Source organism: Phaethon aethereus (assembly GCF_964289735.1).
Source record: "Phaethon aethereus genome assembly, chromosome: 7".
In the NCBI taxonomy this organism is placed as follows: domain Eukaryota; kingdom Metazoa; phylum Chordata; class Aves; order Phaethontiformes; family Phaethontidae; genus Phaethon; species Phaethon aethereus.
In genome coordinates this window covers 19578033-19594217 of record NC_138583.1, presented here as the reverse complement: position 1 = coordinate 19594217, position 16185 = coordinate 19578033, and the positions used below count along the sequence as shown (strand labels likewise).

Sequence of the window (16185 nt, the reverse complement as noted above, 5' to 3'; positions counted from 1 at the left end):
TAACAGGCCTGAAGGGACTGTGTGACACTAGCGGCATTTCTGTTCAGCTGTAAATCCTGTAACCCAAGCCCTAAGGTATTCTATGGACTGGTTATACTGCTTAAGACCACCTGAAAGGAGACCAGACTGCTGGCAGTTTGCACTGCATTTATAATCATGTCAGCCCTATGCTTCTGAGCTTCTGGTCGTTGCCTTTGGAAACATCAAAGCAAGCTCTCCATTTGATACATAATTTGTTTTCTGCTTTTATTTAGCTTTTTTTGTCCTTCTAGCTGTGGTAATATTTAGTACTTCAGATGTTAAAGGAAGCAGAACATGCTAGTGCCATGTCGGCATCTACATTACTTAAGCCGAATGCTTTGTGTGCCCTGTTTACATGCTCAGGACGAAACCATTAGCAGGTTTAGGGTCAGGAAAGTATTTTCCCTGGGCAAACTAACAGAGATTTATGAACATCTTTGTGCCCTCTGCTATAGTGTAAGGCTCTGCCCTTTTTCTAGGACCACCTGGAACTTTCTTTAAGGAACTCTCAGCCACTGGCAATGCTCTTTATTTCTTCTAGCCTTGTTTTCCAGCGCAGTAACACTGGAGTATTATCTGAGGTTTTCAGCTAGAACAGTGGAGGCACTATGCAAGCTCCCTTCTCAACAACAGACTTTCACAAAAGTCTATCAGCAAAGCTGCCATGAAGGCTAGATTTAATGCAAACCAAAGGGTTATAAATGAAACTAACTAAAAATCAATATTAATTTCTTAGAAATTAGCTAATGCCAAAGCTCAGTCATTCCTTCGAAGACTGTGCTGACAATCACTTCTCCCCACTGTTCTTGTTAGCGTTATCCCACTGCAACACTGTGTTGTAGGTAAAGAACCAAGTTCCTAAGTTCCTAAGTACTGAAGCAGACTTGCTAGAGAGAAACCAATGCCTTAAATTAACTTCAGATCAAGAGACTGCCAGAGTGGCTTACAAAGCACAGGTTAGTATGGCAGTAGAAAGAGATCTGTTGTACTTTCTTCAGTATTTTTGTTTAAGTAAGCTTAAACAAATATGACCACCATTCCCTTATAATAATGTAAAATAAAAACACCTATGCTGGAGAGAGGTCAGAAGCCTTTTAGCCAGGTACAATTCAAAACCCTTTCTCTTTACTACCAATAATCATCAAAAGGCATTAATTTCTTTTTCTACTAGATCATCTGACTCCTTAACACACAACTATTATGGCCACCCATGTTCATACAGAATGTGTGTCATTTTCATATTGAAATTTAGTAAACTGTGATTTCCTAAATAACCTAACTACCTCACATATATACTGTGCAAAGAGAACAGAGTCTGTAAAAAGAACACCTGTGAATGAAGACAAACAAAAAACCCAACTAAAAAAAACAGTCCCATGTAATCCATAGGGACTTTAGCTATCATATTCATCCGCTGTCTCTGGAGATGAACAAGCAGGCCAGTACTTGATGTTTGACACAAGACAGCAGATAAATACAAAGCCATCAGCATGGAGCACCTTTGTCAGCACTAGACCTAGACTCGAACGACTTCAGGAATGGAAAAGCTGTACAAAGTTTAGACTGTAAATTGGATTAATGAGGTTCAAAGAAACAGACATCTAGACAAAGAATGGCTTAGCCACAATCAAGACAATCTTTTCAGTCATCCTTACGATAAAGCAAACACAGGAATAAACAAATCAGAACAGCAGGCCAGACTGTTAGTTTCTACTACGGGCCTCTTGGTACAGTCCCCATTTACAGCTTTGGTAATAGTAGGGAACCTGCCCTTTTTGATGAAAGTACCTGATTATCTCCATATAATGCAAACTAGATCCAGCAGCTTTCCCACCCAGAAATCAGATAGGCCTAGCTTACAAACTGTGCCACAAAACTGCCCCAACACCTCTTGCAACTTTTAGCACAACTTAACCAGAACAGATAATAATCACTGCTGTCTCTGCAGTGTAGCAGGATTTTCAGTGACTATTTAATTCTTACCAGCAGAGACTAGAACTCAAAATTTCTGAGATATGACCAGTCATGCAAAGCCCACATGGGATGGGAAACAAGGTGGACACTCAAAAGATCCATTTGTAGTATATTCTAAATCATACCTTCTTTTTGTTCTTAATCTGCATAAGTTCCTGAGGGCTTGGAAGGATACAAGAAAATCGAGTAGGTTTCCTGGGGATACTCTTCTCAGCTAGAAGGACAAAGCATCATTACATTCAAACCTATCCCCAGAGTAGCACTCAGCCCACAGTAGTGTCCCATCATAACTTTCAGTCACAGAGTCTTGCTGCAATGTGCTGCTCTCCAAATGGCAGTGACACTCCTACTATTCAATTACTACATTCCTCCCACCCACATTTTCTTCAGCATAATTGCATAGTAGCTTCTTGTCCTGGACAATTTCACACATCCACAAGATTTAATTTTCTGGCTATTTTGACTGCTTACATTACGGATTCCCTGGAAAGCCCCTGACTACCTTAAAAATACTAAGCACTGGTATGAATTTCACACACTTCTGCCCCAGAGTGACCCACCAGATCTATCCCCCTCCCAGAAGAAATGCAACTGTTAGTAGGCATGTATAGCACACATATAACAAACAAATATTCACCACATACCTCCTTCTAATTTTGAACACACAATAGCTACAGTGATCTATAGTATAGCAAGACCAGTCAGCAAATGTCAGGATCATTCTCAGCACATACACGCTCAGAGTGTCAGGGTACCACAGAGACTATTACCTGCCTCGCTTCCTCCTTCCAGTTCCATGCAGCCCTCCTTCATCTGGTCAGCCATAAGGCACCCACTGGTGGGAGGACATGCCCCAGCTGTCTCCGAGACTGTACTGGAAGATTTTCCCTCACTGAGTACTCTCTCATTATCTGTAGAAGTTAAAAAAAAGAAAAAAAAACCAAAAACCACAACCAAAACCCATACATAAACAAACCAATAAGCCAAGGCCAAAGGTAGCAACAGAGAAATAATGAACTGATCACTCTAAGCTGAACATGTGCTTATTCAAAGGAGTTCCTCTCAGTAACTGAGATTCCAGTATCCTCAGTATTTTGCCTACATGAATTCCATGCTATAGTCTCCTTCTGTTGTGACTGACAGTCTTGACATGGTCTTTATATAAAGCCTCACATGAGGGGCACATTTTAATATCTGTAAATTTTACAAATAGCAAGGTTGTTAACATCAGTGTGTAGTTATAAAACATGCAACAGGAAGACTGAAAACATGGATTTAAGGAGCTTATTTTGTCAGCTACCAAAATGAGATCTGCAAGTTTGGCACAAGACTAAGCTTAATATCAAGACATCAAAGAAAGGGGTCTTACTATGGCTCGTTTCTTTGGTGTTGTTCATGGTTTCTGGGCTGGATTTGACAACTTCATTCTCTTGTTGATGTATATTACTCAGTACTTTGGCCTGGCAATGTGCCTCAGTGCTATCTATCACTGTCAGCAATGCTTCCAGAGACAGCAGATGGACAGTATACAGCTGTCCAGAAACTGGAAAGGCATTCTAGGAAATAAAATATAAGTATTAGTCAACTTTCATGCCTCTCTCACCGTAATGGGCTAAGGAAGTTTCCCCCCACAGCTTGGGGAAGCCTAAAGCATACAAGAGAACACCCTAAACTTTTCACAGAAAGCTTTCTAGCATATACTTCATGCTTCATCTGCTCCAACATTATCAAAGCATCATGGCTATTCTTTTCTGCTTCCAAATGTTCAATGGTCTTCATCTCTACAGACTACTCACCCCAAACTTTTTGGCCACTCCCATTCTTAAGTTCTGCATCTGGGCTTACCCTTGTTCTCAGTTACTGGCTTCCCCTTCGGCACCCGCTGCTCCCTCCCTCCAGCCCGCTGAGGCCGGCAGCCCCCGGCCCACGTTCAGCACCTTGGAGAGCAGTTTGGTGAGTTCCTCAAAGAGGTTGGCGCAGTAGTAATCACAGTCGTAGTTAATGTAGAGCTCGGTCACGAAACTGGGAATCCTCCACAGCTGAACAATGGCTTCCAAAGCCATCTCCTTCATTTCATAGGGCATCTTTGGGTTTTCCACAGTGATTATTTCCATCAGCTTCTTGACATACATCTGACAGAAACACAGGGCAGCTCAGTTTAAGGAAAGAAAAAAGAAAGCAGGACAGTGAATAGCTTTGAGGACTACAGAAATAGATTTAAGCTTTGTCTTCCCACATAACACTCCATCTTTAATGATGGTGCATTCTGAAGCAGGTTCTAGAAAGGTTTCAAATCGTCCTACCATTGAGTGCACCTGGATTTACTGTTTTAAAAAAATAGTATGAAGGCAGGAAGTGCAGTACACCAGTCTCAAAGACATTTTATTATCCAACAAGAAAAGCCCTACACAGCCTACCCATAATCCATTGAGTCATTTTTACAAAGGTAAATTGATATTTAGACTGTATCTTACTGCCTAGCTATATGCATTTAACTGAAGTCCAAGAAACTATTACTAGGCACACAGTGATACTCAAAAAACTCACCTCCAGCTGGAACTTCAGATGCTCTCTCATGCTCTCAAAGAGAAGAAAGCACACCCTGAGGGAGGTTGCATACAGATTGAGCCGTTCAACACTCAGTAGCTGAACAAGAAACAAAAAATCCTTTAAGAATTGAAGGCTAGTCATTATGTGCTATCAGTAGCAGTACTGTGGCACTGCAGATTATCACCTGCAACAGCCTTGAGATCCACACTTTGCCTCCCATAGCAATGGTATTTCAAAAAACAATCCCTTATTCAACGTCCTGGTCTCACTGTTTCCTAGTGAGGAAGAATACACTTAATTCCCTTCTGCTTGTGGTAGCACTTTTCCTACTACAACTTTGTTCTTTTGCCAAGTCCACAAATCCTCTTAGCGGAGAAGGAACATGGGAGACGACCTGCCTCTGAGATGGCCCCTGTGCGATTAATAGCTTGGTATTCCAAAAGGTTCTGCCTACTGCTAAGCATGTAACTTGCACCCATGATTACCTCAAAACCAATTATATCAAAACACAGTGTTATCCCACAGTAACAAGTTAATTCAAATCACCATCCTTCTTGGTCCTGGTCTGAAGAAAACAGAACATGACCACCTCTCTGGCTTTGCAACAGCACTGTTTCACTGGTGCAATTCAGAACTCTCATTGCAATGCAGCAGAGAGCTCATTTGAAGACCGAGCCCTGCCAAACCTCAGAATTAGAAATTCCAGTAGACTCTTTGATGCAAATTAGTATCTGACTCTCCAGTGCCATATGCCATGCTAGCATAAGCCAGACTCACTTGAAATAAATGCCGGCACAACTCCTCCTTCACAAGTCCCAAGAGGGACTGGCAGTTTGCAATGGGTGCTGACTCCAGGGCAACAGTTAGCAGCTGCAGCCCCATGTGGATCATCACCTCAGAGTTGTGGCGGTCATGAGGGTTGGTGAGTGAGATAAGAAAGCGGAACAGTTCTCTAATACATGGCAGCCCATACGGGACCAGTGCTGCTCCTAAAGGAAAAAGAGAGATTAGTACTCTTAACTTTGCTTGTTGCAGGTGCCTAACAAGTGTTACAAATGAAATTGTTACAGACCAGCTGAGGAACAAGAGTTTATTACCCTCTCAGCAGAAAGTGAAACAGAATAGGGGAAAGGAGAAAGGTCTCTAGCAACATTGCCCACCTCTCACCTTCTTTTTGGGAAGACTGAGTAAAACGTACTCCTCGGGGATTTACATAGTCCATGTCATGAACTGAGGCAGAGTCAGAATGTTCTGCTACAGATGTGCACTCCTCTAGGACCTCAGGGATAGACTCAACAGAAGCTGACTGGATCTTCTCCTCCCTCAGACTTTCGTTCTTCATTAATATCAGTCATTTGAGAATGAAAGAAGCAAAACGAGTTAACAAGCACTAGACAAGAAAGGCTTATTTGTTCATGGTTCATTCAAAACTATTAAAACTACACAGGTCACTCATGGAAGAGGAGCAGGAAAACAAAATTTAAGAGAAAAGAGAGCCTCTAGATAATATGCAGCCTTCTCTGCCCTTTCACTTCCATCTAGTTCTTATCTATTTTACATAACTCTAGGTTACAAAAGATCTTACTTTGAAGATACTCCTACAACCTATCAGTTCTTACTATCCCTGAAGTTAGGATTAGGCTCATTTTTTTGGTTTTAAATGCTACATAATTTCAGCACACTATTTCTATCTAAGCCTTCTTAGCATCCTTACCATTAAAAGTATCCGCAGCTCAAAGGTTCCCTGCAACTCTAATCCATCTTTTCAACAGTATTACTGTTGCAGGGGAAGCGGAGACAACACAGAGGAAAACTTACTGACAAAAGCCTTGGTTCAGGTTAGTTCTATTCCACAGTAACAATGCACATGCGCAAACAACAACAGATGAATTTCTACAAACTCTTTACTAAAGATAGTAAACTAAGTTCTCCTGCAGATTTCCTCTGTTCCCTCTAACAGTTTCTCCTTTAATTAAGGTTGGTGGTATCGGCAGGAGTACAACTGGGTATGTAGGTATGTTGTTGGGCTGCAGAGTTATAATTTCTAGGCCAATGGGGATGGTGTCAAGAGAAAAGAAAGAATGAATGTTTGTGAATTTACAAGTCACTTATGGTCAAGGATGTTTTACTCTGACCCTAAGCTTTGAAATAGAATATAAACACTATGACCAAAGAGAGAGATAGAAAGAGAGTAAGTGTGCTAAATCCATAACTGATTATGCTGGGAGTTGGTATTTTTCTTTATAAGTTATATCGATGTACCTGGAGTTCAGGCTGATTTTGATTTTCAGTGACTTTGGCCTCATTTGAAGTCATTCCTGCATTAAGTCCCAAAGAAGTGACTTGGTCCAAGTCTGTCAGGTCTTCCTTGGATGTAGTCTGTGAGGACAACTCCAAACCACTGTCTGTAGCAGGGCTGACTGCAGACGAAACATTTTCTGAGCTCCCAGAGGAGCTGGGAGAAGGAGCATCTATGAAAGTAACTCCGCTTGCTGATGAGCAACAGAAGCAAAAAGATCGGTATAATTCTGTCCCTCAATCACAAGGTCATACATTCAATACAGCAACAAAGATTTACTTTGATTACTACTTCACTCTACAAATGATCTCAGATAGTTACGCATTAATGTAGAGAATGTAGATAAATTAAGTTCTCTTTTGCCAGGTATTAATGAATCAAATAGATGAACAGGTGAGATACTAGAAATAAATGTTTAGTGGAATCTAACAGACTTGACAAATAAGAAAATACACAGTTAGATAAAGGGTGCAGAGGGTTTCTATAATTATGAAGAAATCTGAAAATAGTCCAAAAGGTATATTTTACTCTTTGATACAATGGCACAACTATTTTGAAGACTGGCATCAAGGATTAGTCATTCCTTCAAAGTGAGAATTTTTAACTTGACTGGAAGGCAAAACCTATTTCTTTAATACTCCTTAAACAAATGGAATTGCAATAGAATTCAAGTGGGTCTGAAATGGAGCAGTGAAGTATTTTTACTTGTTCTACAAATGAGATAGTGCCCCAAGAATATAAGTCTTCCTTTAAAAGAAACCCACATATTTGCAGCTATTATGGTTCTGAAGAGAACTTGAAAAATGTAAAATAAGTATTTAAAAAGGAGAAGATATACTACAGGGCACAAAGATAAGAGAAAGAGACAAACCAGAGTCATGTTATGAATTTCCATGTGAAATATGTATGGATTTGCACAGTGGTTTTTTATTGCTGACTTAATTTTTGGAAATGTGTAAGTAGCAGGATGTTACTTGATTTTTAAGAAATGAAATGGAATACATAATCCATTTTGCAATCCTTTCTTCTTCACCTGCTAAGCCAGGATTCTTGCCTAAAAAGCATTATTAATAATTACCTAGCACTACAAGGTCAGAGTTAGTGACATGCTTTGTAACACAATTCAACTTTCTCTCTAAAATGTTACAGGAGTTATAGTACTGTGTAATGGAATTTAGTATCTATTTGGAAACTTAAATATAATGATGATTTATGTAGGGATAAATTCTCATCTGGATGGATGTTCTGAGTTATATGCACTTTGATCACATTTATTATTTCATTAGTTTTCACCAATCATGCTGTTGCGTAGAAACACACTTGGAGTCGTTCACACTACACTGAAGAGTTTCCTGTGACAGAATCAAGCATCAGAACTAGGTATTTTACAAAGCTATTGTTTCAGTTTTCCTGTCTGCTTCCTTTCACTGTTAATGTTTATGTCTGAGCCATCAAATTGTAGAGTGCACAAGAGACAAAGTACTTTGCAGCCAGAGGGACTCATTTATCCAGAGAAGAGGTTAAAAACAGTTATAACTATTTAGTCTACTCCTATACAACAATAGGATATGGAAGCCCCCCAACATTATATTCTTTAGCTCGCAGCACTAGTCACATACTGCATCACTTCTGCAGGATGAATCCAAGCATGTGAAAAAAAGATTCATATATATACCCATTAGTTTCCTGCAAACAATCTCTTTTCAGGTTCTTTTGCTATTCCCTCTACTTTTTTACCTATATAACTCTTCATGCCTTCTCACTATATCATGGCCTCTATTCTCTCCATAACAGTTGTAAGCGCACCCCGTATTTCCCTGTCCCTTAATGAGTGTAGCCTTTTATTCAAATTTCATGGACTGGGGGTGCACACTTTCATTCTTTACATTTGTAGTAAGAGATCTGTTAATTCACCCATCCTTGATACCTAGGTTTCTGCACATCCCTCGGTTCTACCTGTATGTTTTCCCCAGTCATACTTTGCTCTCCCTTTGTTACCACCACACACACACACTTTCGTACACCCTTCAGGAACACAGGAAAGAATGCGTCACTTAGGTCAGCGGTCCCCTGTTGCAGTAAACCTCCTCAGGTCCACTCCCCTTAGCTCTCCTTTTGCCAGTGTTCTCGATCTCTCCCAGGCACCTGCTGCACCCTCCAACTCCTCTGCACCACATGGCTGCCCATAACCTCAGCCACCTCTCCAGGTCCCCATTCCCTTTTGTACAAACAACCCCTGTAAGGCATGCTGAAAGCAAGGAAATGCCGTCAAGTTATTCCATCTCCTTCAAACTCTTTCCCTCTTTTCTGGACCTGAAAAGCTACGATATGCTTTATTGCTAATTATTCTCTTAACAACATGTTAAGAGAAATGAAATAAAGACAGATTCCAAAAAAGGTCTAGGATGGATGCTGTTTGGTCTCCAGAAACAGATTTCAACTTACCTGTGATGTTATTAGCATTGGCTGCTAGTTGTTCTGTCCCAGGAAAGACCTTAGTTACATGGCGAGGCGGCCTTGGTGATCTCTTATGCTTTTTCCATTTTGATGATTCGCTCATTCCTCCAGCTCTCATTTTCAACTGAAAACCACAAATCATTAAGAATATCAGTATAGCAAAACCACATAACATAGCACAATGGATTGCACAAGCCAACCCACAAAGGCTGTCTCAAGACCCTCAAAGTCAGGCCACAGCACTTAAATATCTCACACAAATTAATCAGCACCTCAAAATCATGCAAACCAGCCCGACTCCCCACTACCCACATATTAGCCAACACTCCACACCTGAATCAAGGAACAATTTACTGCAGTTACTCTGCTATAATATATATACATAACAGTTCAATTATCACAGCACTCCTTCCTTATCAATACCTCCTACCTTTGCATTAGGATAAATAATTCTTAGACCTACAGGCACATGTCAAATCTCTTTGCTTCTGCCAAGGTTTCCAGACTTCCAAAGGGCATCAATTAAAAGTACATAACCAAGTACTAGTTAGGTTTGATATTCAATTAAAATTTCACTCATCTATACAAGAAGGCCGAGCATGAAGCCTGAGCACCCACTCCCACGCTGCACAGTCTGCAGCTCTATCACTTATCTCTTGCCTCAAGTTACTCTTCATCTTCATAGCAATGCCATGTTCACTTTCCTCCAGGTATATTTCACTGTTAACAAGTGTTCCTCTAACACTTCACTCACTCCTGGTGCACCACACATTGCAAATATCACCCTAGTGGTTTAGAAACAAACCATATTCTCCATATTCTGCTTTCACCTGCCTTCTGTCCTTACTCCTCTTCAGATCTACATCTAACCTAACCCTTGACATCCTTCTTGACCATGTTCCTCCTTCTAGTTCTTATACAGATCTTCGATGGGGCAAACAAGACCCACAGTAGGAGCAACGCAGACTGCGTGTACATGGCCTGTAATTTTTCTCGTTTAAACAAAGCTTGTGAAAATGTTATGTCCCAGTGCAGTAAATCGTTTGTGTAACTTTTCTTTGCATCACAAATCTTATTTGTTTGATGACTAATCCCCAAGTTTTAGCTATGCTACAGTTTTCTTGAGCTTGTTAATTAACAGACTCAGAATTACTCTGCTCCTTATTTCTTCCAAATTTTGCAGCAAGAATCTCCTTCTAAATTACAGCTGCTGACAAACATGTGACAAGCACACAGCTAAAACCAAAATTTTATAGATTTCAAAATGTTTTAAAATGCTTATTGATCACAATCCTTCATATAAAAATTGTCAGCTCTCTCATCTTTCCTATTCACTACTTCAGATGGCTATATAAAATGTGTTATCTTTCATTCTTGCCAATTCCTAATGTTTCACCTTTATTTGTTTCCCTTTCCATTTAAAAATCTCTCTGAGCCATAAACATTACCAAGAGTTTTATTCATTAAAGGCTTAAGCTTCTAATTAGACCAGGTAGTTTTACTTTGCCTACCAACTATTCTAGAAATAGCCATTTTTTTTTCTCCCTTTTCAGTAGCTTAGAAAATAAAACCTGAACACTAATGGTTCGTTGTACCAAACTACTTCAAGTAGGAAGGAAACTGGAAGCATTATGTATTAAACCCAAGAAAGTCTGTTTCACATGATTTCAAACAGACTTTGCTTCTAGCTACTATATCCTGTTGCCATGATTTGCCAGGTAAAAAGCTACTTGCTAATAAAACTGGGGGTGGGGGGTGTTGGTGACAGAGGACACACACATGGAATCAGCAAAATGGAGCCAAGATATTGCTAGGAGCTAACCGTGTTGAGTCCCACTCCTTTTATGCTCAGCCATGCTCCTAAGAAACAGGTAACTTTTGAACCATCCTATCAGAAGGTTAAAGCTGACAATTTAATTACTATTTCTGATCTCCGCTTTCACACAACACCAAATACCATCACAGTTCAACACTAGCCCTTTTGAAAAAAACACTGTTCTTCAGACACAATACCCATTTTTAGTGATCTGTACTTTGTATTAATGCCAGAATTTCTCCTCCTGAGGTTCATAAGGGACATATGCCTATCTGTCATCATTCTGATGAACCTGTGCCATCTTTCAGAGACTGAGTCACAACAGTCTCACATGGATGAGAAACCACTTAGTCAGGGAAGCAAAAAGACTTAGTTGATTTTTAAAGAATGCCTAACATTTAATCAAAGTATAAAGCATTCAGACAAGAATCAAAGTTTATTGGGGTTTTTGAGTGGGCAGATTGGGTATTGGGTTGGGTTCTTTTGACAACTTAATAGACAAGTGAGATTATCCATCTCATACCATCCAGTATTCCACATTCCACACAAACAGGTATCCTTTATTGGAATTATCTACTAGAATTACCTATACTAGAATTACCTAGGACTACCTCCCATATCACCCCCTCCTTTTTTCTTTTTGCTATCTCCTATAAATAAGAGATAGCAAACTACAATGACAATTGCACTGCTTAAAAAAATACAGAAGCAAACAGAAATGCTTAACAGAAATGTTTCACCAGTGTCCAGGGGCTACATATTGTTTTAACAAACTCTGAGTTTGGGAATTCTAAAACAATACATGTATCAAAGGAAAGCAAAGTAACATCTTTTCATTCAGTATTTTGTCTTGAATTAAATTGTAACAATCCCATGACTTCTTGCTTTTCATGTTTGTATAAAAATGTCAAAAAACTACTACAGTTTATCTTTGACTAAAGGAACTACTTCTAATGCTTGTTTTTACCTTCAATATCAAGGCATTTCCCGATTTCACTAGAAAGCTTGGCTGCATGTTAATAGGCTGAGATTTTAAACCTAAGGTTGCCTTCTTGACTAAATGATGCAGGTAAATGGTATTTAACAGATCATAAAAAATCCTCAATTTTAAACATAATCTAAAACTTTACTTCCCTCTCCAATGCTCAGTGATACTATAGTTGCATGAGTTTCCTGATGCAACTATCAATGTCCTTCAGATTAGATTAAGCTTGTACTTCCACAGTAAAAAACAACTGAAGTTAGTACTTAAAAAAACACTCTTTAGAAATCAGAGTAGAAAGGGAGCTCAGAGCTACTGCTCATTCATCTGGAACTCAGTACAGATTCTATTTACATTTATCCGAGTTACCTTTGCATAAAGAAACGTGTACACAAAACTGTAAAAAAAAAAAAATTACAAGATTCCAAATGCTTCCTTTGATAAATGAGGTTTTAACAATAAAACTCCAGCTAAGATCTAGGAAGGTAAAGAAAAATGTAACACTACAAAATTCTTTTTAAGGGGTCCGTGAGATCTCATTTTTCTACAAGCCACCTTACCTGCACTCGTTTGTTTTTCCATAAGATACTGTAAGCCTCAAGAGAAAAGGGCAGGGGCCAATGATTAGTAACTAATGTGAGCATACTGAAACACGAGCTCATTCTAGATGCAGCATGGAACTGGTCAGCACACCAAGTAGCGTTCAAGACACAAAGGCATGCAGAGAGAACGCAGTCCACGATCCAAGTCCTGGAGACACAGATGCAGTCCAGTCATCTCACCTACCTACCTGCCCACATTGCAACAGCTAATGAAGTTTATCCAGTGAAATGTATTTATGCATCTTAGGCAACTATAAACATAATCCACCCCCACAATCTGTGAAACTCAGGTTTGGGTTCCTCCTGACTCCCATTGCAGAACCAAATGTTTACCTATAAGACTTTCTACTGCAAAGGGAAACATTTCTCAGTCTTTTCTTCTGTGTAACTCTGCATAAATCTGCAAGTCTCCAGCCACTGTTCTTTCCAAACTATCCTGACCATAGACACAGGACAAAGGAATGGCAAACACATCTCTAAATGTTCTGTTCAGTCCTTTGGCAACAAATAGCATTAAGGGTAGACAAGAACTAAAGCTACATTAAGTTTATGAACCAACATGGCAAACTGAGAAGGGTCCCATCTAAGCTAGTTCCTCAGGGTTTCCATGATCAGTTTAAAAGCAACAACATGCAGGTCTACAACATTTCTTTAGGAGTATTTTCTAGGGGAGCTAGCAGGGACTAACACATTTCATAATCCATTTTGGCCCCACTCAAACCTGCATTAGCAAATACTGTGCTGGGAACCATATTCAATTTCAGAAGAAACATGTCCAAAGATGTTGAAAATGTACAGCAGTCTCCTTCAAAAAAGCTTTAGAGAGCATTGAACTCTGTGATATTGTACCAAGTAACAAAGGTCAGAGATACACCTTGAGTAAAACTGTCTAAGGTATGCTGGGTCAAGAGATTCCTTATGTATGCTGCTACATCTATAACCAAGATCAACAGCTAAGATACACAACACTTGAGCCTTCAGAAAACAATATAAATTTCTGATGTTTCTTTTCTTCAGTTTTTCAATGTCACAGAGGACTCAAATCTTGCCCATGCCCTCCCACTCCCCTTCTTCAGAGGATGCCATGATGGTGTCTTAGGTGGCACTCACCAAGACACTGAATGCTGCAGTAAAACAAGGGTCTCTCCCTCCCAAGCCTGCCCCAACTGCAGCCACAACACTGCAAAGCAACCACTGCATGCATTGTCCCCCAAAGCCATGCTGTGTCAAATGAGTGGAGCAAGATTTGCTGCACACAACAAAACTATCTCTCAGGTGGTTTTTACAAGAGAAGGAAGAGGGGAGTAAGGTAAGAAGGGAGAGAGACCTTCAGGTTCTTAAAGAGCAATACCCTCTCTAATTGGTGTAGGGCTTTGGGCTGTTCCCCACTACTTAGCTCCAGTTTGTTGAGGAGACATGAAGAGATCTGTGAAAGATAGGCAAATGCATGGTTTAAACAAAGCAAAATAAACCCAGAGAAGAATAGCCTGTCAGCGTGCAAGGCTGCAGGGCAGACTCCTGGCATGCACAGCAAACAGACAGTACAAGGTAACTGCACAGATAAGACACAAGACAGAGCATCACTTAACCTAGCTGGGAGCAGCCATCACTTGATAAGGGTAGCCTTCCTACCTTCAAATTCACCTTTACATTACACCTTCTCTACATAGACCATGACAAATTCTGATACCTGCAGTACATTAGCCTGATCTCTTTTAGCTTTCCTTAGGCCAACCTACCATCATCACAAATATTGCCACTTTTCTCCCACAGCAAGGGAAACAAGCAATCATTAGTTTACAACACAACAACTAAAGCCCCAAGCTAGTTTCAGAGTCCTACAAGTAAGCATTCAGTCTCTCAAAACAGTTATACTGGCTCCGAAATGTACATTTACCCAATGTTGCCACTTTTCTCAACTCATTAAAAATAAAAAAAGAGTGGAAGTCATAATGTTATTAACAGTACACTCAGCGTAAGTTCAAAGGTGGTTATTTCTTCTCTAGCACTCTTCTTCCCATCCTGTTGCTATCAACAGTAGAATCCTGTATTTTTATTGACATTTTTTATATAGAGTATAAATAATATATATATATAGAAGTATATATGGAGTTTCTCAAGTGGACCTCTCTCCACCTAAGAAATTATTACATTAATAATCACATATGGTCACATTTATGGTATTTGCCATACTGAATCCAGCTGCTAAAAACCTCACTGTATAGAAGGAGATGGTGGTGTTGAACAAACCCAGACCATCCACCCTCAGAAAACTGCATTTAGAGAAAGGGAGAAAAAGAACAGTCTGCTTTGCTTGGTCTGCTAACAGAAATGGCATTGCCCATGTGAGCTAAGGTTTTCACTATAGAATGCTGCCCCTTCTAGAAGCCACTAAAGCTTTTTCTACAATATCCCAATTTGATAATGTTTTCATGCCATTTCACCAGCCTCAGAAAGTTTCCTTTCGACATATGAAGAACTGGCCAAATACATCCCGACAGCTCAGTATTACACCTGTAGTGAATGAAGAAAGATGAGAGAGAAGCTGGAGAGAGAGCAGAAGACAGCAAATGATCAGAAGACATCACCATCAGGTCCCACAACTTCTTGGGGTTTTCTAGCCCACAGCAGCTGATGGCTGTTCCCAGAATCCAGATTGAATTCACTTAGGCAGCAATATCATTAACAAGATTCACTACTGGACTATGTGGGCTTTTAATGCCACAGAATTAATGAAGCTATGTCCATTTATGCAGTTAAACATGCTCTTTCAGTGAACTAGGGACTTGCAGAAATGCAGAAACACAAGTGTGAAAACAAACAGTATAGCAATGAGTGCAAGCCCAAGAACCGTCAACCCAGTGCGGAGTCTTACTTTCTTCATGTTCGTCCCCATGTAGCTTTTAGGCTCTTCTTTAAACTGAGGCAGCCTGAAAGACAAAGAACAAGCCAAAATACATAGACTTTCTTGGTTTAGCAAAAAGGGGGGGAAAAAAAATTGACTGGTCTTTCCAGTCATGCTGCAGATACTAAAAAACAAAAATTAGGTTTTCTCCACAAAAGAGACATTCTTAGTTTCTTTTCCTGCCAAAATCTGCTGAGCGAAACAAAAACAAGTATAGATGAGAGGCACTCCGCATGCTATTACTGCTAATGGCAGTTTTGCTATGTTGATTTCCATTGTTAATGATCATGTAAGTAGAGTTTCTTTTCCTTCAGTGTGTGTTTTCAGGAGTGGACTAACCAGATTGGTTCAAAACAGGTTTCTCTGATGCTGCTAAAAACAGCTGCTGAGCTGGAGTGTCATCCACACCAAGACTCTTGCAGTGTACATGTTATTACTAGTCATGGCAATCCTTTTCCTTAGCTTTGTAGAAACCTCAGTAGTTATTCTCTATTTTGCATCAAACACACACAATTATGGTGCAAAATAGATCTAAGTTTAAGCAGAATGCTTTGAGCTAAGCAGTCCCTGTCTCAGAAG

At 39.9% G+C, this 16185-nt stretch overlaps 1 protein-coding gene across 1 annotated transcript in view; it reads right to left on the bottom strand.

The window, feature by feature from the left end:
• Positions 1–16185, bottom strand: part of GBF1 (golgi brefeldin A resistant guanine nucleotide exchange factor 1) — a gene marked incomplete at both ends in the record, with an annotated part of 101872 nt that overhangs the window by 21184 nt on the left and 64503 nt on the right. The window contains 10 exons of the mRNA XM_082002182.1: positions 2121–2209; positions 2766–2906; positions 3365–3551; positions 3933–4127; positions 4543–4641; positions 5323–5534; positions 5713–5881; positions 6808–7037; positions 9290–9425; positions 15577–15631. Coding sequence (XP_081858308.1) covers positions 2121–2209; positions 2766–2906; positions 3365–3551; positions 3933–4127; positions 4543–4641; positions 5323–5534; positions 5713–5881; positions 6808–7037; positions 9290–9425; positions 15577–15631 — 1513 coding nt within the window. The remainder of the gene's footprint in view (positions 1–2120; positions 2210–2765; positions 2907–3364; positions 3552–3932; positions 4128–4542; positions 4642–5322; positions 5535–5712; positions 5882–6807; positions 7038–9289; positions 9426–15576; positions 15632–16185) is intronic.